This window comes from Quercus robur, chromosome 6, assembly GCF_932294415.1.
Source record: "Quercus robur chromosome 6, dhQueRobu3.1, whole genome shotgun sequence".
Lineage (NCBI taxonomy): Eukaryota > Viridiplantae > Streptophyta > Magnoliopsida > Fagales > Fagaceae > Quercus > Quercus robur.
This window is the reverse complement of record NC_065539.1, coordinates 53,221,062-53,242,344: the sequence shown is the minus strand read 5'-3', so window position 1 is coordinate 53,242,344 and position 21,283 is coordinate 53,221,062. Positions and strand designations below refer to the sequence as shown.

Below are 21,283 nucleotides of genomic sequence, written 5' to 3'. Positions count from 1 at the left end.
CAAGTCTTAGAAGCCCGAAGGAGCTATCTAAGTCTATGACTTTTGAACTTATTTGGACCTTGTAACATATCCTAGTGCAAAAAAGACAAAATGTATTAGCAACTCAAGAAATAATGAAGCATTATTCGTCATTTTTAGGATCCCTAACGTTTTATTTACCTTTACTATTCCTTTACTGTTCTTTACTTTACAATATGTATATATTTGCATGTATGAGTATGTATGTGTTGTAGAATCCATGTTTTGTGTACAGCTTGGTTCATAATTAGCCCAATATAGTTGTAGTGAACCAAGCCCAGTCCACCAAACAACAAGTATAAGGCTCAGGATCCTTGTTTCTACTTGGGCCTGGGTATTGTTCAAAATAAGAACCCACAACATATTTTAGTATTTTCTATTTTTTTCTTCAAAAAACTATCTTTTTGATTTCAGCTAGCCAAACATGTTTTTTTTTTTTTTTTTAATTTCAAAAATACAAGAATTTTTTTTATTTTTTATATTTCCAAAAACAAGTTTTTGAAAATAGAAAACAAAAACTATTAACAAACATAACCTAAACTTTTAAATTTTAGAATAAATGACTAATGAGTATTCATTAGATACCCAATGGGTTTATATCTATTTACACTTAGTGTTAAAAACTTTAAAATTGCGCCTCCATTCACGGGCCACGGCCCACTATCTTTATCGAACCGATCTAGTACAAATACGGATTAAAAAAGTCGGAGGGAAGTGTGATTAATGTTATGAGTATAAAGCTACTGTTGCCTAACGGTATCTCAGAGTTAATTCAATATATTTTTTCAAAAAAGTAATTTTCTTTCAAGAATCCTATTGAGAGATCAAGGAAAGCTACAAGAAGATAATCAAGAGTCATCAGACTTAAAGAGCAAGTATGGAAATTTACCTTTTTAAATTTCCAAAAGTAATTTAGATTATAGTTCTTCGAAGAAATGTGTTTTTTTTTTTTGTTGAAAATTTTAATAGATAAAAATATAATAAATGATATAAAAGTTTTTGTAATTTTTATGTTTGTTCCTTTTTATTGTTTTGTTAGTCAGTAATTTGATATATAGTTAGTAAAGATAAGTTAGTAACGATACTGCATTATAAATTATAAATTTGTTCTTGAATATATAATTAGTAAAGATACAGATATTATAAACTTGTTAAAAAAATGGTAGTAATTGAAAGATTCTTTCTAAATGGACTGTTTAATTGAATTATTTGGTTTTCTTTTTCATTTTATTGATTTAAATTGTAAATTTGTTCTAAAATATATATATTTAGTAAAGATACAGATATTATAAACTTCATGTTAAAAAAATGGTAGTAATTAAAAGATTCTTTCTAAATGGTTCGTTTAATTCAATTAATCATTTTTCTTTTTCTTTTTATTGATTTAAATCAGATGAATTGTGCTTATTGTGTATATCATTCGAGGACTTGTTTTGAAAACTGTTACATGAGAAAATTATTTCCTGCTGGTTCCTCGGATTATAGGAAAATAGTGAATCATTATAGTGAATTTTACGTCAAAGAATTGTTAAAAAGAATACCAGAGCAACATAAAGCTGCCTGTGTCACTTCCCTGGTATTTGATGCCAATGCTAGAGCTTTGGATGAAGTCAACGGAGCATTAGGATATATTCGGCGGCTTTTTGAGGGAATTTCCAAAATTCCAGCGAAGTACCAACTTATAATTCAACGACATGCTCAAAGATTTCTACTTCCGAATGTCTCCAATATTTTGGAAGGAGAAGCACATCAACAACAACATCTGCTACAAAAGCATTAGCAACAGCAACAGTAACATGTTGTTGAAACCCAGATCAAACAACAGTTATATATGTGTTATGAAAATCTCCTTCATATGCTCGACATACAAGTAACACAGGGTCAGACTCAAGAATAGTTGCCTGAAGTTCAAACCCAGATTGAGCAACAATTAAAAGAAATTAATGAGCGACTTCTCAATCTGATACTCTGGCCTTGATCGAGGATGAGTCGCAATTACTACATAACTACTTGAGTTCCCGTGATGTGCGATGCAACTTAATATTAGTTTTCTCCAATATTTCGATAAGTTTTACCAAAAATCATGTAACTTAACTAATTGACACCTCAATTTCCAATAGAAAGGATTCAGATTCTCACTCTCAACTATCGATATATGAAAAAGATATTTCAATAAATTTCATTGTAAAAAATTGTAATTTTAGTTAATTTATATATAGACAAAATAGAAATACATTAAGAGTAGTATAGTGATTTGATCATATAATATATGTGTGTTTACAAATTGAAAGTTGCATGATATAGTAGCTAATATAAATAGACATGTTTCATGCCTACTAAAAAATGCATATATCCTTCAATTATTATTATTATTATTTTACATTCTTGATTGTGTGTTACTAAAAAACTTTCCCCCTTTTTGTTGGACATGATTTCAATTGTTGCAAAAACAACTAAATTTGAGTAAAGATGCCATATTTTAAATCAATTGTTTCTCACATAAAAAAACCAATTATTTCTCATATAAATCTTAGAAATATGATATTAAAATTTCATTATGCTTAAAATAATTAATATAACAAAATAAACATATTTATTATATTAGTAATCTTTCTAATTACATAGAATACATATTACAGTGTTAGTTCCACCTACACACATATGCGCGTGCACACACACACAAAGGAGTTAGGAAATTTAAAGGATTAAGTTTAAATTTAGTGAATTTACAAATATTTAATTTTTTTATGGCTTTTGTGACGATTGTTGTCAAAGCAACTAAACATGAGTAAGAATGTCATATTCTAAATTTATTATTATTATTCCAATTAAAAATTATTTTCTATATAGAGTTTATAAAAATAATCATATAAATTCATTTAATATAAATAATTAATGCACAAAAATAGATAATTAATATATGCATTTACTCTATTGGCTAATTCAATGAACTAATACTTTAATATAAATGCAAAATTTGTTGAAGTAGAAAACTAAATAAAGAGAAATTCAAGGAATGTGCCACGTGGCACAATCTCGTACTCTTCAACATGAGATTTTTGATATTTTATGTAAGATGGTTTTGGATAATGTTTTATGTATGTTATAAGAAAAAGTAAACTAAATTAGAGTAAAGAAAAATATACATTTTGAGATATTAAAAATTAGTTTAGTAGTTTCACTGCATATTCGTAGCCTTCTCAAGGTAAGATTTTTTTATTTTATTTTTTATTTTAATTTTTTTTTAAAATCATGGAACCAAAGATAAGTGCAAAAGAGTAACGGGATCATGAAAATCAACTAATTTGTATTGTGTTCACATATTTCATACCATGAAATGAAAGTATACCTAACTCTCTCATTGTTTTTTACTCATCGATAGTGTGACATTTAAATATGATATGGGCAAGTGTGTATGCATATATCTTATAGATGATTTAAAATTAAATCATGGTAGAATATTATCTCTACTTATATACCCAAAACAAAAACTATCCAACCAAATTACCCAAACCTAAATCGTATTTAAGCACCTAATTTTATAAAGAAAAAAGGAAAAAAAAAAATACCCGTAGGGGTTTTGGCATCTTGATGGTACTGGGAGACTTGTATAACAGAGATGGTGACTCCTTAGATTTCTCTTTCTCTCTCTTTCAAATTTTTAGTTAGTTTCAGGTATTTTATTTTGGTGATATATAGTGAAATAGTGCATTTTATTTAACAATCCATAACATTTTTGTGTTTCTCTATCTCTCTTCAAGGCCTTATCTAGTTAGTTATTACTATTAGTCTTTAATTATTATTATTTTTTGCTTTTTTTAAAATATTAAAACGGTGGGTATGTTAAAAGACATGAAGAAAGAAGAATAGAGAAAGGTGTGATGTAAGCTTAGTTAATTAATGAGACATTAATGAGATAACAGTAAAATAAGTTAATGTGAACTTTTGGGTAACAGTAAAAGAAAAATTAATAAAAGAGATAAAAAAAAGGCTAAATGCAAAATTAGAGTGCCACTTAGCAGGACCTCATGTACTCTCGCATGAGTTCTCAGTTTATATATATATTGATGAGTACTATTTATTATTTAAAAGGCTTCTCCTTAAAATCACTAATTCTCAAAAATTTATTACAAGAATGAGAGTACAAGAGTAATTATAAAATTTTTCATACAACTAACAATAATTAGTTCCTTGCTAAGTGTCAAATTAACACTGGATACATCTAATATAAGTAACTAATTCATTAACAAGACTGACTAATTCAGATAAGAAGATTGCCATATAAGCTAACTGCCTTAAGGCTTAGAATATCGAAAAACAGCTTATAGTATTTTCTAACCAGTAGCTACTAGCTTATAGTATTTTCTGACTATAGTAGGTAGGCACTGCATGTATTACAAACATTAACGTTTAAATAATTACTCTAATTCTTCTTCTCAAAAAAATTACTCTAATTCTTTCTCAAAAAAAAAAAAAAAAAAAACTCTAATTACCATTAGAGTGTTTTTATTTTTTATTATTATGTTAGAAATATAAATTTGATGGATTTAGGGCCAATGAATCACTATTTTATGAATATAGTAGGTTGGTACTACATTTATTACAAACATTAACGTTTAAAAAAATAACCCCAATCACTATTAGAGTGTCTTTTATTTATTATTATTATTATTATCATGTTAGAAATATAAATTTGACGGGCTTAGGCCCAATGAATCAATATTTATACTACAACAATCGGTTTTTTATGTAGACAAAGACTATATTTCAAATCTCTTATTTACCTCTCAAATAATTTATCAGTTAAACTAACTAGAACTCATTATATAAAAGCTGTCTTGTTCGCATCTTAAATGGTAAAATGAGCCTTGTACACCATTTTTGTGCGCATTACACAATTTAGTGTGCAAATAATTACAATTACTTACCTTTTTCAAAAAAAAAAAAAAAAAAAAAAAAAAAAAAAAACAATTACTTACCAAAAAACACTGCACGCATGAGCTATGGCCGGTTTGTTTCTTCGTGTCTCTCATAGGCTCAAAGCCCACCATACGTAGAAGCTCAAACAAATCCATTTCATAAACAATCTTTCATTGCCTCATCCTTGTCCAAAATCCAAAATGCTCTCATCAAAGTTCCAAATTTTTAAGCTTCTCTCTCACACTAGAAAAACCAGGCCTTTCATCTTCTTATACCACCCACTATGCACCATGCCTGACTCAACCCAACTCACCGAATCACCCGAGCTTCCAAGTTGGGTCAAATTCAGCGACACCCAAAACCCATCAAACCCAGATTCAGATGATGAATTTGTTATACCTTCACTTGCTCGTTGGGTTGACAACCACAAGTTTCATGATCACAGCCAAGTTGTTAAGCAAATGCTAAGTGAAAACACTGAGACAGAGGTTGATAAAATCAGCAAAATCCTCAAGAATTGGTACCCGTCGCCTGATAAAGCAGCGGAAGCTCTAAATGGGTCTGGTTTTATTGCATCAAACAATTTAGTTGAACAGCTTTTGAAGAGATTTAGCAATGATTGGGTCCCGGCTTTCGGAGTTTTCACTTGGGCAAAAATGCAAACAGGTTATAGGCATTCTCCTGAGCTTTATGATTCCATGGTTGATATCTTAGGAAAGGCGGAGCAGTTCCGTACTGTGTGGGAATTGGTGGAGGAGATGAATGAGTTAGGTGGGTATGTCACATTGGTCACAATGAGTAAGGTTATGAGGAGGCTTGCAAAGGCTGGTAAATACAAGGAGGCAATAGAGGCATTTAGGAAAATAGAGATGTTTGGTGTGAGCAAAGATACCACATCAATGAATGTACTAATGGATGCATTGGTGAAAGAGGGTAGTGTTGAGGATGCCCATGATGTTTTCTTGACGTTCAAGAAAGTAATACCTTTGAGTGCTCACACATTCAATGTACTGATACATGGGTGGTGCAAGGCTAGGAAATTAGACCATGCCAAAAAGGCTATGGAGGATATGGAGAAACATGGGTTTCAGCCTGATGTGTTCTCCTATACTTATTTCATTGGAGCTTATTGTCGGGAAAAGGATTTCCGTAAAGTGGATAAAATTCTTGAAGAAATGAAAGATAAGGGCTGCCGGCCTAGTGAGGTGACTTATACTATTGTAATGCATGCTCTAGGGAAGGCAAAAAGGATTAATGAAGCTTTGGAGGTTTATGAGAAGATGAAGAGGAATGGTTGTGTTCCTGATGCATCAATTTATAGCTCTTTGATATTCATTCTTGGTAAGTCCGGTAGGCTTAAAGATGCACGCGACGTATTTGAGGACATGACAAAGCAAGGAGTTAGTCGGGATGCGTTGACATATAATACTTTGATCTCTTGTTATTGCGTGCATTTGCAAGAAGAGGCGGCGATGAAGTTGCTTCAGCAAATGGAAGAGGATACTTGCAAGCCAAATCTTAAGACTTATGGTCCTCTATTGAGGATGTGCTGTCAGAAGAAGAGAATGAAGGTGCTATACTTCTTGTTAGACCACATGTTTAGAAATGACATCAGTCCAGAAGTCGGGACTTATTCGCTTTTGGTGCATGGACTATGTAAGAACGGGAAACTTGAACACGCTTGCTTGTTCTTTGAAGAGATGGTGTTGAAGGGAATGGTTCCAAAGGATTGCACATACAAGATGTTGACGGAAGGACTTGAGGGCAAGAGTATGACAAAAGCAAAGGAACATATTGAGAAGTTGATGTCACGGTCACAGAACAACGAAGCAAAAGAGCACATCTACTACAATGGTAGTTTTTGTCTTTAGATAAGGATGAATTGCTTCAGCTATTTTACATTGGGTTCGATGAGTTTCTAATATATTACCAATGAAATCAAAGTGTTATTTTTATTTTCTAGGATGATGAATGTGAATAATTTTATCAGTTTTGTCATTTTTGACAGATGAGAAATTTATCATTCCATTATAGTGAATATATCAACATGCGATATGGGATCATTTCAACTTTGAGAATGTTTGCAATGAGCTCCAGTTTTCTAAAAACTTGGAGGACATATTTCTTCCCATGTAGTTAAAACTTAAAATTCTGCTCGTCAAATAGTTGACAGAACCAGTGTCTGTCTAGTTTTTGGGCTTCCAGAAGGAAGGTGCAATTACTGTATCTAGCTTTTGGGCTTCCAGAAGGAAGTTGCAATTCTAACTGGTCTAATATTACCAAATTCTAGGCATGGCCCAAAATGGGAGAGGCACCTAAGAACTAAATTTTACAGGACAGAACAATACAAGCACTGATGTTTCACTGAGTATATACTTTGCAAAATTATGTTGTACTTCCTGACATGCCACTTTTGGTGGGATTTTGACACCAACTTCACAATAATGCTCACGAATGGATATACCGGGTGCTCATCCATTATTCTTTGATCATGAAATTAGTCCTTCTAAAAAAAGGTCATGTTGCACATTTTCCTTGCATACTTTCTATTGTGGATCCTATACTTGGATATTATACCAGATCAGATCTTGGCCAACTAAAATTGGTTCACCTCAATCTTCAGACGTCATTACAAGTTTAAAAAGCGTAATTATTCAGTCAAATTATATCACATCGTAGTCAATAATATTTTTACATTATTGTAGTGCAAATAATACAATGATTGCCAAAGTAAATAATTGAATTAAATAATTTGAAGTAAAGGATTTTTCTTGAAGAGGTGGAGCTTCATGCTCTGTTTTGGTTGTTAATCAGGACAGGAGAAGTAAATACACAGATATAACAAGTTGAGGGTAAGGTGACTAAACTAAAAATTCAATTATCCTTCTCCTAAAAGCTTTTGAAGATCTAAGAGAAGGAATGACTGTATCAAGGAAAATGAGGACTTCCACAAATACTGTCAGATGTCTTTGGACAATTGAGAATTCATTCTTGTACATGGCGGTAACCTCCTTGCCCTTGGCCTCTGCCACCCTAGTCCTTCCAGGAATTCCTTAACCTACAAATTATTTGTAGAACAATAAGAGAGCTATCAAAATAATAACTAACATACTTCAAATCCCAAGCAAACTCACAGGCTACAAATGGCCTTTCTGTGAGGACTTTCACAAATGCTGTCGGATGTCCTTGGACAAAAGAGAATTCATTCTTGCACGTGATGGTAACCTCCTTGCCTTTGGCTTCTGCCACCCTAGTCTTTCCAGGAACTCCTCAATCAACCTACAAATTTAATGTAGAACAATAAGAGAGCTAGCAGATTAATAACTAACATACAACAAATCCTAAGCAAACTCACAGGCTGCAAATGGCCTTCTGTGATGACGCCAGCTCATGGTCTGGGAATGAATCCTCCAATCGAAAGCTCAACCAAACATAGAGATCCAACACCTTCAATTTTGGTACCAAAAGAGAAATTTTAGTAGCAAACCTACCTTATATAATAGTAAGAAAAATGAATTTTAGTAACATTTTTCTTGGAAGCATGAGTCAGAGAAAATGTGGTATATTCAACTTCTGAGTTTGACAAAAGAATACTACAAATACATCTTGAATGACTATCAATGTATTTGCCTTTAAACCTTTGTCAATCTGGAAATCATTTCCACAGAAAACAAAATGTATACATCTACAATATGACATCAACTGCAGGAATGTAGACACTACAATGGCCAAATTACAAGTCTTCACCCAAATTTATTTGCAAAGTTTAAAACTTAATCAATGCAAAAAAATCCTATATTTTGGAAAAGTTTACCTCATAATCTTCCATAAATAACATGGAAATTAAGATCAGCTTTGTCAGAAGACAGCCAAATGGCAACCAGAAGCCGATTGTCTCCAAGATATGAATTCTAAGAAGAATATATACAGTAATGTACTTTGCACACAAATTAAAAGTATTTTCTTTCAATTTTTTTCTTGGCAAGTACATATTCTGCCAAGAGGGGGAAACAAAGGGAAGGGAACTGCCCAACTACATGAGTTCTATATGTGAGCTACTAACCAGCTACAGCAACCATGTCCAACAATTTAGAGATATCATAAATTCAAAAGGAGATAAAGAAAAATAAAAATCTTCGATTAGAGGAAAGACAGAAGGACAACAATCATTGTAACACTGCCTTTTTGTATGGGAAGCAAGATCCCAACACCCTCAAAATCTCTACCATTGTGCTCATTCCAAATGCTTCATATTAGACAAAGAGGGCCATGAGCTCTAGCCTAAATGACAGCTCCTGCTCCTATAAGAATAGGATGGAGAGTGAAGTATTTTTTTTGATTAGTAATAAGAGTTTTATTGATGATAAAAGAACAATGTGTTTACAATTGTAAACTCACTGCCCTTGAAACAAATACAATCAAATCATAAGGAAAGTCTAATAGAGATAAAGGAATTCAGACAAGGAACTACAATGCGTAAGACTCCAAATACGAGACCACTCAAACAAAGTCATAGCAAGCAGATTCTTCAACAGATCTATAGGTCTCTCAATGTCCTCAAAAGTTCGGGCATTGTGTTCCTTCCATACTAACCACATAAGACATGCTGGTACCATATTCCAAACATTTGAAGAAAAAGATCCCAACCAATTCCTCCAACCTAAAAGAAGAGAAACAATTGTATTCGGCATCACCCACTGAACCCCAAACATAATAAGGACCTCATTCCACAAAGCATATGCAAACTTACAATGAAGCAAAAGGTGATCCACAATTTCCTCATCACACCTACATAGACAACACCAATTAACAAGGGGTAGGTTCTTCTTAACAAGGTTATCTATAGTAAGAATCCCACCCCTAGAAGCAGTCCATAAAAAGAAAGATACCCTTTTAGATACCTTAACACACCAAATGCTTTGCCAAGGGAAAGAAACAAAAGGGGCTTTCAATAAAGAAATATAAAAGGATCGCACATCAAAAACACCAATACAATTCAGCTGCCAACGGAGAGTGAAGTTGTGTGTAACTTACTAATGATTATATATTAGACAAAGGGACTATCCTCCATGTTACAACACCCTAACCTTCCCCCTGACCCTTCCCAACAACCAATACTGTTATTTATAGATCTTTGCATTCTGCAATTAAACCAATGAGAGCAAACACCAAAGCCACAATAGACTACAATTCTAAGCTGCCAAAACCAACTCCCCTTATACAGCATCAGCTAACAACCTATGTCTTGATCAAATTATATGTAGTTAAAATCTAGAGCTTAAGTTCCTTGAAAACTAGAAATTACTCAAGTTCAATCCCTTCATTATCTAATTAATTCCAAACAGACAACAGATGTGCCTCACCTCCTGTTCTATCATGCAATGCCCATAATCATGATTAACTCTGATAATTCATTTCACTAATAAAACTGATGTACCTTTTAATTGCAAAATTATTCTTAGCCATTAAAATTTACTGATATCAATATGATAATTACTGTTTAGGTTCAATAAAATTGGTGAAAAAAAAATTAATGCATATTTTAGAAGATTAAGGTCATTTGCAAGGTTCAATATAAAAATTTCAGATCCTCTGATGTCTATTTAGGCATTATGTAGTGTGTTTCTAAACATGCAACATATTAAAAGATTCCATCAATGAATGGAATTTTTCAACCAATGAAATTGGGAATTGAAAACCAGTTAATCTCCCCAGGATCATAACTGATGCTTAGAAAAAAGGATGTAAAGACTTTACCTTGTGTATGGATTCAAGCTCCTTGAGAGCAGTTTGTGTTTTTGGCACCTGAAGTGTCCCCGGTGTAAATATTTCTCGCAGCCGAACTATGCCTTTGTTTGCATAATTTTGTGCAAACTGGTCCACCATGAAAGATCATATTAATTCATAATTAAAAACAAACATCGATTTATTTTTTTAAGATCTATATATTCAATCTTACCTGTGTAAGACCTTGAGATGAAATCTCATCATCCATGTCAACTGGACTGCACAACACAATTATTAATAGAGCTGAAACTGAACAAGTTAGTGGAAAAAAAATAAAACTACCCTAACTTGCTCAGTCGACCAAGTTTTCAGTCTTAGGAGAATTCCACCAAGATAGTGATCACATTCTAGAAACTTGGGTAAACAGAAAGCCTGAAACAATTTTTGACCATTTCAAATGGACTAAAGATATTACCTGATGCAGAAAAGGTACTTATCATGCAACCCAAGGGGCAACTCATCAATAACAGCAGCAACTTTCTGGAATCAATAATGTAATTAGGATCCAAAGTAAGAGTTGATCCAGGATATTACATAATTACAGGGATGAAAATACTTGACATTCATGGTTGCCAAGAACAAAGCAACATAATAAAAACGTTTCCCCTGATTGATGGGGAAGGGAGCTTGACATAAACGTACCAACATTTCTTCACAATCAGCAATAAAATAATTTTCCGATAATTTAGCGTTGTCAAGAAAGTGCTCCTGGAAAATTTAAGAAAAAAGGTCCTTTAAGTATCACACAATTGGAAACACATTAATATTATAATGCAGAAAAAAAAAAAAAAAAATTCAACAAGTTTCAATTATTTAACAAACAGTTACAATTCTCAGCTACTTGATAGTATCCATCATAAATGTCAAACCCATTCATTGAGGAATCATGCTATTTTTGACAATCATAATTTGTTTATCTTGTTAAACTTTTTCTCATTTGCAAGGGGGCAAGAGAGTGAAGCTCCAACATTCAATAATCTCCACATAAACATAAATGATTCTTCTATTTTATTTTCATTTTTTTCCTCATCATTAAAAAAAACCATGATAAAGGTTGAATCAGCAACCCTTGGTATCACTTACGCAGATTACAGACACTTTTTTTTTTTAAATTGTTCTAGAAAATGTATTACTCAATAAATAGCTAGGGCATAAAGATCGATAGATATGAAACAAATGAGTAGATGACAGATACAGAAGATACCCAAAAAAAAAAACAAAAAAAAAAAAAAAAACCAAAATGGTTGAATGAAAACCTACCAATATCTGATGGAGGCTATTTGTTGGGTGTACAAGTGAATACATATACATGAGATCGAAGGTAGGAAATAATCCAGCAAGCTGCATTGCAAGAGTTACTTCAATTAAGAAAAGAGGACACAACATAAAAATAATAATAATTAAAAAAAAATTATACTAAACCACATAATTATCGTGTAATTAAAAAGAACTTAAGAGAAGTCAAATGCATAAGATGCATGAAGCCATTTCATTGATGGTAGAATAACCTCTAGTGTGGGCGATGGAGATTCAAGTGATGAATGAAGCAAGGGTAGATCCTCTGCATCTATACAAGTGACTTTACCAACAGGAAATTTTGATCCATACCGGCCAGCTCTCCCTACAAGCAAATCCAATAAGTCATCTTGAAGCACTCATGAAGGATCCAAATAGACATCTCATTTCATTCAGAAGTAAGAAACCAAATACCAATAGGGGTTCCACAGGCCTCTCTTTTCCATGGAAGAGCATATGGGGTGCAAGGGTCCCATGAAAGGTGACCCTTTTTGTGTGGACTGTCATGGGGGAGAAATATTGACAACTGATTTCATCGGTAAGAAGCACTTATTGAAAGTTAATTGGTGTTGTATATATAGGAGTGGGGAATCATTTGAGACAGATATCTGGTCTTTTGTTTTTGCATTTTTTGGATAGTTTGGGTGATGCAAAAATCTGTGATTGAGCTTAGGAAGGTTGACAAAGAGGATTCCAATGCGATAGGGTTACAAAGGTTTGGCAAGCTGTAACTCTATGTGTTACGAGGAATCTTTGGCGCAAAAGGAATAGGAGGACTTTTGATGGAGTTGAGAGACCTACTTTTGTAATCAAAGAGTTCCTTTTGAGGTCCTTGTATGACTGGATGACTGACAGTCTGATATGGGTACCATCCCCTTACAACCATGCTATTACTACCAAAACAAAATTCTAAAGCTTGGCTAGGATTAAGCTACCTGCAATTTGCTTGATTTCAGGTACCATAAGATCCCGCATCTCAATGCCATCAAATTTCTTCATGGTTGAAAAGATGATCCTGGAAATGTTCAGATTGAGACCCATCCCAATGGCATCACTAGCCACAAGAACATCAAAGTCACTGCTTGCATCGTTGAACATTGTTGCCTGCAGTCCTAAAGAACATTTTAACTCAGCTAATCCTTAATCATTAAATATACTGACCATAAGAGAGAAAATTAAAAAAAGGGAAAAAGAAAAAAAAAAAAAAAAACACAATAATCAACAGAAAAATGAGATGCACGCAATATACATTAATATGCAAAGCAGTATATCAGGTAGAAGGTTTTCTATATATATATATATATAATATTGAGGAGAGGAGATGTCATTTGAGCTAGAGAGAGGCGGAAAATAAATTTTGTTATTAATATATGGCAAACACATAACTCACTATAGGGAAAAAATTATATGGAAATGTATAACAGAAAAAGGAAGAAAAGAGAAGAAAAGAACATATAAATGACTTCAATTGATAGTATACATCTATTCCAATGAGTTAAGATCAAGTATAATTGAGGAAGAGGATTTCAGACACGGAGAGGAAGGCATACCTGTCTAGTTCGAGTCTCTGGTGGCAGCGAACCATAAACAACAGAACAAAGATGCTTTCCCCCATTTTCAATTTCCCTCTACAGTGGAGGAGAAGATACAAATGCAGTTTGACTAGTTAGTTTACTAAGTCAAACCTATATTATGTCACTTTTGCATAACATAAACAGAACTAAGAAAAGGGAAGGAGACGGAGCTCCTTATGTCAAAGAATAAAACTCAATACATGGTATGTATACAGCAACAAATATTGGAAAGTACATTTTCTTTCTTCCAGATACATATACTTCCTTCAGAAAGCTAAAGAGCAGAAGTATAAACATTAATGAGTAGAAGAACGTTTGATTGAAAAAGACCCTTCAGTTCTTGAGTTAATAAAAGAGTTCTTCCAATTCGGTGGCTTGATCTCTTCCAGCAGCCTGAGCTCCTCCAGTCACCACTCCGACTACTTTGGACCTGCATCTTCTCCTTGTCCATTCATTGGACACAGATTCCGGGTACATACCAAAATACAAGCCTTTTGATAAAAAGACTAATGGAGGATGACCTAAAACAACTTGAAGCAGAGGCCATGGGAGAATACTCAGTTTAATTACATCAATAGCTTACACTGCTGCACAATATAACCAGTCTCCTCTCCTAAGCTAATAAAGTATGAAACTTACTTCTATGAAAAAACATACATTGGAAGATAGAAACTCAATATCTATTGTCAATTACAATTCAAAACAAACCATAGTTTGATCTTGTTATTACTTTTGCTCATGACCAGTATCTTTTTTTTTTCTAATAATAAAATTTTATTAAGGCAAAGGAACTCTCTCATTTACACAGGATGTTAGCATAAAAATTATTGAGAAATGAGAAATACAATTGAAAATAGAACAAATCAATGAAATCTACAATATAATGAGCATCACTAAGACACAAATCACTAGACCAGTGAAAAATTGATTGAATAAATAGCAATTTCAATTTCACCAACAAGGCTTCCTCATCTTCAAAATCACAATGATTCCTCTTTGTCCAAAGTGTCCACAACAGGCATATGGGAACTAGATTCCAAACTAAAGAAGAGTGTTTACCAAACAAATTCCTCCATCTAGATAAAAGATGAACAATACTTCTTGGCATAACCCACTGAGCCCCAAACACCAAGAAGGCAAAAGTCCACAATGCATGCAACATGAGTCTACCAAAGTGATTCCTCTCTACATGAGATTGTCACAATTCAGAATCTTTCCCCAAGCTACCGTCCACACAAAGAAAGCAACTCTTTTAAGAGCCTTAGCACACCAAATACATTTCCAAAGGATGTGTATTATTCAAGCCTCTCAAGGCCCAAAAGCCTATTCAAAACTTCCAAACTTATTTTGAGACACCCTTTTCCATGCCTCAAACATGTGGTCCTCTATCAGAATTCAGGATTGCATTTCAAAAACTTACAATCCAGTGTTTCCATTCAACCAGGCCCCATTACCAATATTAGCCCAAAGCCTATTCTAAACTTCCAAACTTATTTTGAGACACCCTTTTCCATGCGTAAAACATGTTGTCCTCTATTAGAATTCAGGATTGCATTTCAAAAACTTACAATCCAGTGTTTCCATTCAACCAGGTAACACAAAATATTTCATGCCAGGTAATTCTACATTTTAGCTTGATTGAGCCTAGATCTTAGCAAAGTGATGCTAAACAAAAAGTCAAAACTAGGAAAGAAATAAAAGAACAAAAAGATAAAACCTAGGAGTCAGCAGGAAAGCCTGGAGTCAGCACCAAGCCATTGAAAAATTCCAACGAAATTTTATTTCATCAATCATAGACTTGTCTCCATTGGAGGATAGTAGCACACTTATATAGACTAACTAGGACTAAACCCTATTCCCAATTAACTTGGGCCAAAGCTTAATTATTGAACTACAAATATACTTGACTCTAGAGAATTAAATAAAATACTAATAACCTAATTACCTAATAAGACCTAAAATAAATCCAGTGGACCAAAAGTAACAGCAGAAAGCCTGTGATCATCATAAGCATAGATAATAGATCTTATCGTGGTTTGGAAATTTGCTTTATTAAGATAAAAGACCCAAATCAACATAGCAACCAATTTTTAAATGATTTTGCACCTTTTTTTGCGCATGGTCATTTTATACATTTTTGCGTTCATCCTTTTTTTCTCCCAGCAAGTACATATATTTCATCTAAATACACCAAAAAAGGAAAGGAAAAGAAAAGATTATAAGATAGCTAGACAGATTTATGTTCACCACTAACATATAATCACAAGAAAATTTTAGTGAAAAAAGAATGATTCAAGAAAAAATAATTGAAGCCATGTCATAAGGGGTTAAAAAGAAAGAAAACACAAGCACAGAATGTAATGATGGCAGTAGAAACAAAAGATCAGTAATCACTAACCTTTAGCCTGTATATATTACGACGTGAAAAGGTTACAATGCAATCGCCTGTTTGTATATTAGAGAAGGACCCAAGAGGAACCTTCATTGGAACTAGAGGTGAAAGTCTCTCATAAAATTGAATCTACACGGAAAAACCAGTAACATGATACAGACACCACAAAACTAGCATAGAACTAACAGCCACAAAATGGCAAATAGCCTGATTATTTAAGATGGATAACTGCAATGAGCCCATAAATATATTTCAAATTCAAGAAACGAAAAGATTTCATCTATGTAGAAGTAAAGTAGCATTAATATATATCCTTTATGAACAAAGCACGAAAAACTTGACTGATCATTACATAAAAAAGATTATTACCTCCACCTCATCACCAGTCACTCTCAACATTTCCTGAATGAGGGGGACAGCAGCTGGATCTCCACAAAGGTGAAGCTCATCAGCAGAGATTCCTAATAGAGCACGAGTAAATGAAAAACCTCTTGTCCTACATCCCAACATCTGTTTTTGGTGGGGGAAGGGGGAGGGGGAGGAGGAGGAGGAGATAAGAATATGAATATAATGATAAGAACAACATAACAATCACATTCATAATTGCATATGCTTGGATTTTATAGAATGCATCAACAATAAATACAAAGCCAAACAATCCAATAACTTGGGATTCACTGGACAACTATCACTTCACCAACATGCTCCAGCTAGGCCACATCTTCAAGCATATGAAAGCCATCATGATGTCAATGATATATAATTCTAATATAAGTATTGATATAAGATGAAAATAAGGATCAGCTTTTTTAACATGAAATCCAACTCATTTAAAAAAAAAAAATGCAAGAGAGGGGTCATTTAAATAAATTATACGTACTTTGAAATTTTGTCATGAATATTTAGGCCGGACCCAGACCCTCCACAACTATGAACTTTAGAAACTAAATCAATTGCATTAAAGGTGCACTCCCACTAATTTCACATTTATATAAAGCATAATAATATCAATTCCATTAACAGAAGACAATTTTTTGATCTTTCTAAAATAAACAGACAGTAAGTCTCCAGATAAACCAATGACATGCCTGAATTTCATCAATAACGGCACATTGGTAGTCTGAAGTTACATCAGCCATCTCAACTGTCACAGCCTTATGTTTTGCACCATCAGCCTCCTCTCTCTCTTGTCCTGTAATGAGATCACAAGGAACTTTTGCCTTGTTCAACCTTTTTGCCACCTCCCACGCTAACAATCTCAATGGACCACAGTATATGCCTGCAGAGTGAACACAGATACTTAACCGGTTTACTTACAGCTATGGTATTCCCTCTTAATTCTTCAACTAAGGGCATTTAAAAAGGAATTTACCAGAAGAACTTGACTGAAGTTGCTTCAGAGCATTGTGTGTTTTACCACTATTTGTGGGACCCATATGCAGGATAACCTTGCGATGTTTCCTTCTAGCATTTGGGTACCATGTATGAGGATGACTGAAATGGATCGAAAATTCCATTGTGAGGACTCTAAGAAGATGGTAAGAGTAAATATGGCATTCACAATTACCATAAGCATATTAACAAGAGTGAATGGGTTCTAAGATTTGATCATGGGAGAAAAACATTTGTTAGATCATTACAAAAAGGTTTTATCAAAATCCAAACTTATAAAAAAGCGCACACACCAACCAACAGTATTACTTTTATGTGCACACATGGGCATGCACACACTAAGGGCATCTAGATGGAAATGTGTCTTTCAATTGATCTGGCACATCAATTTAAGGAGCGAATTCATCTTACATAACCGAGATATTGGTGACAAAACCAGACCTATTCATCACCACAGAAAATTAAATCTCAGAGCAGAATATCAAGAAAAAGTTTCATAATAGCTTGGGATTCAACAATGTAATGTATCCTACTGTCCTTAAACCCTTATACAAAGTCCTGTGGTTATGAAAGAAACATGTCAACTATTCCATTAGATTAGATTTTACTCAATTTATAATATTCTTTCTTATCACCTGTTGCTAACTTGCTACCCAAAATCTAATCCGATAAAAATGGAATGACTGGGTCCAATTTTTGTTGTTTTTGGGAGGGTCCTGCAGTTCCGGCCTGACTTGAGTACTTAGTTATATATAAAACGATAGAAAAGACACACTATAACACAACCAAGCAACGTAGTAATTTATTTTATATATTTTTATACATTATATTTTTATACATTTATCAAATGTATAAAAATATATAAAGTCATTTAGTATGATACACTAAAGCAAAGGAAAGGGTCATGATATCCTAGTATTCAGAAATGTATTATGTAAGTCAGTCGATACAATTTTCAGGTACAAAACTATGCATATCAAATGCAAAAGTACTATTATTCTCCTAAGTGAAGACAACACTACTTCAGCATCTGTGAACCAAAATTCTTACGTGAGATCTGTAAAGTCAAACTTTGTGGTACCAGTGCCACTGCTGAACTTTCTCGTTGCACCAAAAAGGGTAACTAAAGCCTCAATCCTTGATTCCAAGTGCAGCCATCTGTGCTCCATATTTCCTGCTGCACAATGGAGAGAAAAAAAAGAGTAAGAAAAACTTAAAACAACAAAACTAGTTCAAACCCCACAACTATTAATTTTGATGTAAAATAACTGAATAATTGATAGCAACATGTTAATGAACAATAAGGAAAGTTCATTGTAACTAATAATATACATTTGAAGCAAAATAGCCACCAATTTATATATGTGATCAGTCCCATGACAGGATTAGGCTCCTTATGTTCATTATCTGATGATGAATATCTCTAAGCAATTATTTAATGGTCTGAGCTAGATGAAACAAATATCTACTCAAGAATACACAAATTGAATTCAGCTCTAACACTACATTTACTGCTAAAATATCTTGCCCATGAGTAGGAAAATTTTCCAAATAATAAAATTAGAGACTTGGGCTAAGTTTATCGGTAATCCAAATTCACACTGACATACCTACCAATCAGGAAAAAAGAAAATAACCTATACAGCCCCAAAAGAACAAATTTTGAAGTCAAAATTTCTTTCTTCTAACCTTAAAAAGTCAACTCATATGATCAAACAGTTATGAAAGATTGAATTCCCAATTTCCAGACTTTTTCCCACATTTTCTCACAACCAAAACAATTTGTGTTTCCTAGTATTGCTAAGGATGTGTAGAAACAGACATTGAATTTCCCTAACATGGGTTTGCTTTTTCATCTCTAAACAAACACAAACTAAAACAAAAAGACCCAAAATTTGCTTTTCCTTTATATTTTTCCACACCTTCAACTAATTACTAAAACATCGGAAAAAAAAAAAAAAAAAAAAAAAAAAAAAAACAAAGAAACCGAAAATTTAATGAAAGAAAATGAAACAAAGGTGTGGATGTCGAACCGTGAAGAAAGCGAGAAACAACACCAAGAGACGAAACTCTTCTACGAAGTAAGAACGAGGAGGCCATTGCTTCTGAATTTTTTAGCAAAGATTGTCGCTTGAAGTAGTAAATGAAAAGCAAATTGAATATAAAAGTTGAGAGAAAACTCAAAAACGATAAGTGGGTGTGTCAACTATCAATGTAAGACACCGTATAATATGAAGAAGTATCGGAAAAGAAACAACATGCGGTGTTCCCTCACTCGAGAACTCTTCGGCCTCGGAGTTTGTGGCCTTCGGTTTTCATGGTACTGAAAATATTCTCTGAAAATTTCTGGGTTCAAGTCCAGCCCAACAAAATTGAAGCAAAACCCATGAGGCCCCATGACCAACATGCTCCAACTTTAGCATTGGGGCCGAAGAGTGAAGAGGAAGAAGAAGAAGAAAATGTAAAAAAGAGAGCATAAAAGTTAGCCTAAGCTTAGCCCAATGGCTATTGAAACTAGCTTACTTTAGCTTTTGCTATAGTACGTATTGGGCCAATTGGGTTCCTCCGATACTTTAGATACTTCTTCATTTTCATTCAAATGCCTATTGTTTCAAAAAGAAACTTGTTTCCTTCTCTATTTTTTTTTTTTTAATTTAAAATTTATTTTTGGTTCCTTAAATATGGAGTTTTGATTTTGGTTCTCCGATTTTTTTTAAAATGTAATGATTTCAGTCCTTTCAAATATTTTTTGTCTATTTCTTACACACATGTTTTTTTGATTTTATTTACTTAAATATGAAGTGAGTTCAATTTTAGTTTTTCAAATATGGGATCAGTTCGATTTGATCCTTTAAATATATATGGTGCCTCAAAATTTTGTTACTCAAATAGATGGAAAAAATGGATAAATTGACTAAATTGTTAAATTTTAAAATTTTTAAAGGTCAAAATCAAACAAATTCCATGTTTTAGGGACCAAAAATAAAAATAAACGGTAAAGTAGAATGCATAAAATATTTGTAAAAATCATAATGGAATGACTATAGTTATTTTGAATGATAAATTAATTTGTTTTTTAAACAATAATTTAATAGGATAAAAAATTTGAATACTTGAAATCATTTAACTTTATTGTCAATCTTTTGATAAAGTATACAAATTTGAAATTTCTTCTTCCTAAATTGCTTTATTTTGATAAAAAGAAAAGAAGTGGGGTATTTAGGTATTGCCAATAAACTTTTCATTAAAGTGTATATTTGAGTTAATGATAAGTTTTAGATTTTTAAGAGAGAATTTGGATTTGTTTTGGTTTGGAAGTATTCTTAAATAAGCTGAAAGTAACTTCGAATTGAAGAGACATTAATCACAAAATTAGAGTAGATTTGAAATCTTATTTGACACACTTAGTACAAAGAGTTAATTGAAATTCTTACAATTAGTTCATATGTTTTTCCTCTTTGAATCGATAGGTATCATATCGAAGTAAGATAAGTCATGTATGTCTCATGTGCAGCTCTAAATCAAACCAAATATCAATGTGAAATCCTAGCTATGTGGAGGGTTGGGTGTCTAAACTCACAAGTGTATTGTTATGACATTGACATAATTCACAGTCAAGCTCAAAAAACTACCAACCGGCCTGGGATTAGATAAGGGTTCATTGCATTACAGCATTGGTCGTACTGGGATTATGAGTTATGACAATGACATTATGTTTGGACTTTGGCTTGACTTCCAAAATAAAACCTTCATGTCCATGGTGACCATAAAATACGGCCATCATAAATTCTTATAAGAACAGGCCCACGTATAATTTAATGCTAGTTAGAGAACTTTCATGGAGGACAAGACGTTGAAAATATGGACGCACACATGGTGATTTTTTTTGGAGAAAAGTCTGAAA

At 33.1% G+C, this 21,283-nt stretch overlaps 2 protein-coding genes across 3 annotated transcripts; one reads left to right on the top strand and one right to left on the bottom strand.

The window, feature by feature from the left end:
• Nucleotides 1-4,980: 4,980 nt before the first annotated feature.
• On the top strand, nucleotides 4,981-6,936 carry LOC126689484 (pentatricopeptide repeat-containing protein At3g22670, mitochondrial). Its single transcript, XM_050384695.1, has one exon. It carries the CDS (start codon nucleotides 5,139-5,141, stop codon nucleotides 6,807-6,809), a length of 1,671 nt encoding a protein of 556 aa, XP_050240652.1. The 5' UTR covers nucleotides 4,981-5,138; the 3' UTR covers nucleotides 6,810-6,936.
• Nucleotides 6,937-7,572: 636 nt separating this feature from the next.
• LOC126689483 (DExH-box ATP-dependent RNA helicase DExH16, mitochondrial) lies at nucleotides 7,573-19,805 on the bottom strand. Of its 2 annotated transcripts, XM_050384693.1 has the most exons (17): nucleotides 19,413-19,796; nucleotides 18,430-18,556; nucleotides 17,360-17,481; nucleotides 17,076-17,266; nucleotides 16,357-16,497; nucleotides 15,994-16,116; nucleotides 13,572-13,649; nucleotides 12,957-13,125; nucleotides 12,234-12,346; nucleotides 11,986-12,066; nucleotides 11,368-11,433; nucleotides 11,141-11,205; nucleotides 10,898-10,943; nucleotides 10,696-10,812; nucleotides 8,294-8,385; nucleotides 8,073-8,217; nucleotides 7,573-7,996 (listed from the first exon to the last, which is right to left on the bottom strand). In XM_050384693.1, exons 1-16 carry the CDS (start codon nucleotides 19,477-19,479, stop codon nucleotides 8,103-8,105), a joined length of 1,713 nt encoding a protein of 570 aa, XP_050240650.1. In that variant the 5' UTR covers nucleotides 19,480-19,796; the 3' UTR covers nucleotides 7,573-7,996; nucleotides 8,073-8,102. The 2 variants fall into 2 exon arrangements, with proteins under 2 accessions (XP_050240650.1, XP_050240651.1); XM_050384694.1 differs by lacking the exons at nucleotides 7,573-7,996; nucleotides 8,073-8,217; nucleotides 8,294-8,385 and adding an exon at nucleotides 8,397-9,726 and having other exon boundaries at nucleotides 19,413-19,805.
• Between the last annotated feature and the right edge of the window lie 1,478 nt (nucleotides 19,806-21,283).

What these genes read in the sequence shown, in the direction of transcription:
- LOC126689484 (XM_050384695.1), top strand. Translation starts at nt 5,139, where the DNA reads ATGCTCTCATCAAAGTTCCAAATTTTTAAGCTTCTCTCTCACACTAGA.
- LOC126689483 (XM_050384693.1), bottom strand. Translation starts at nt 19,479, where the DNA reads ATGGCCTCCTCGTTCTTACTTCGTAGAAGAGTTTCGTCTCTTGGTGTT. An exon ending in TGACTGGTGATGAGGTGGAG is followed by an intron (nt 16,117 to 16,356) that starts GTAATAATCTTT and finishes TTTTCCGTGTAG; the next exon opens with ATTCAATTTTATGAGAGACT. An exon ending in ATAGCCTCCATCAGATATTG is followed by an intron (nt 11,434 to 11,985) that starts GTAGGTTTTCAT and finishes TAAATTTTCCAG; the next exon opens with GAGCACTTTCTTGACAACGC.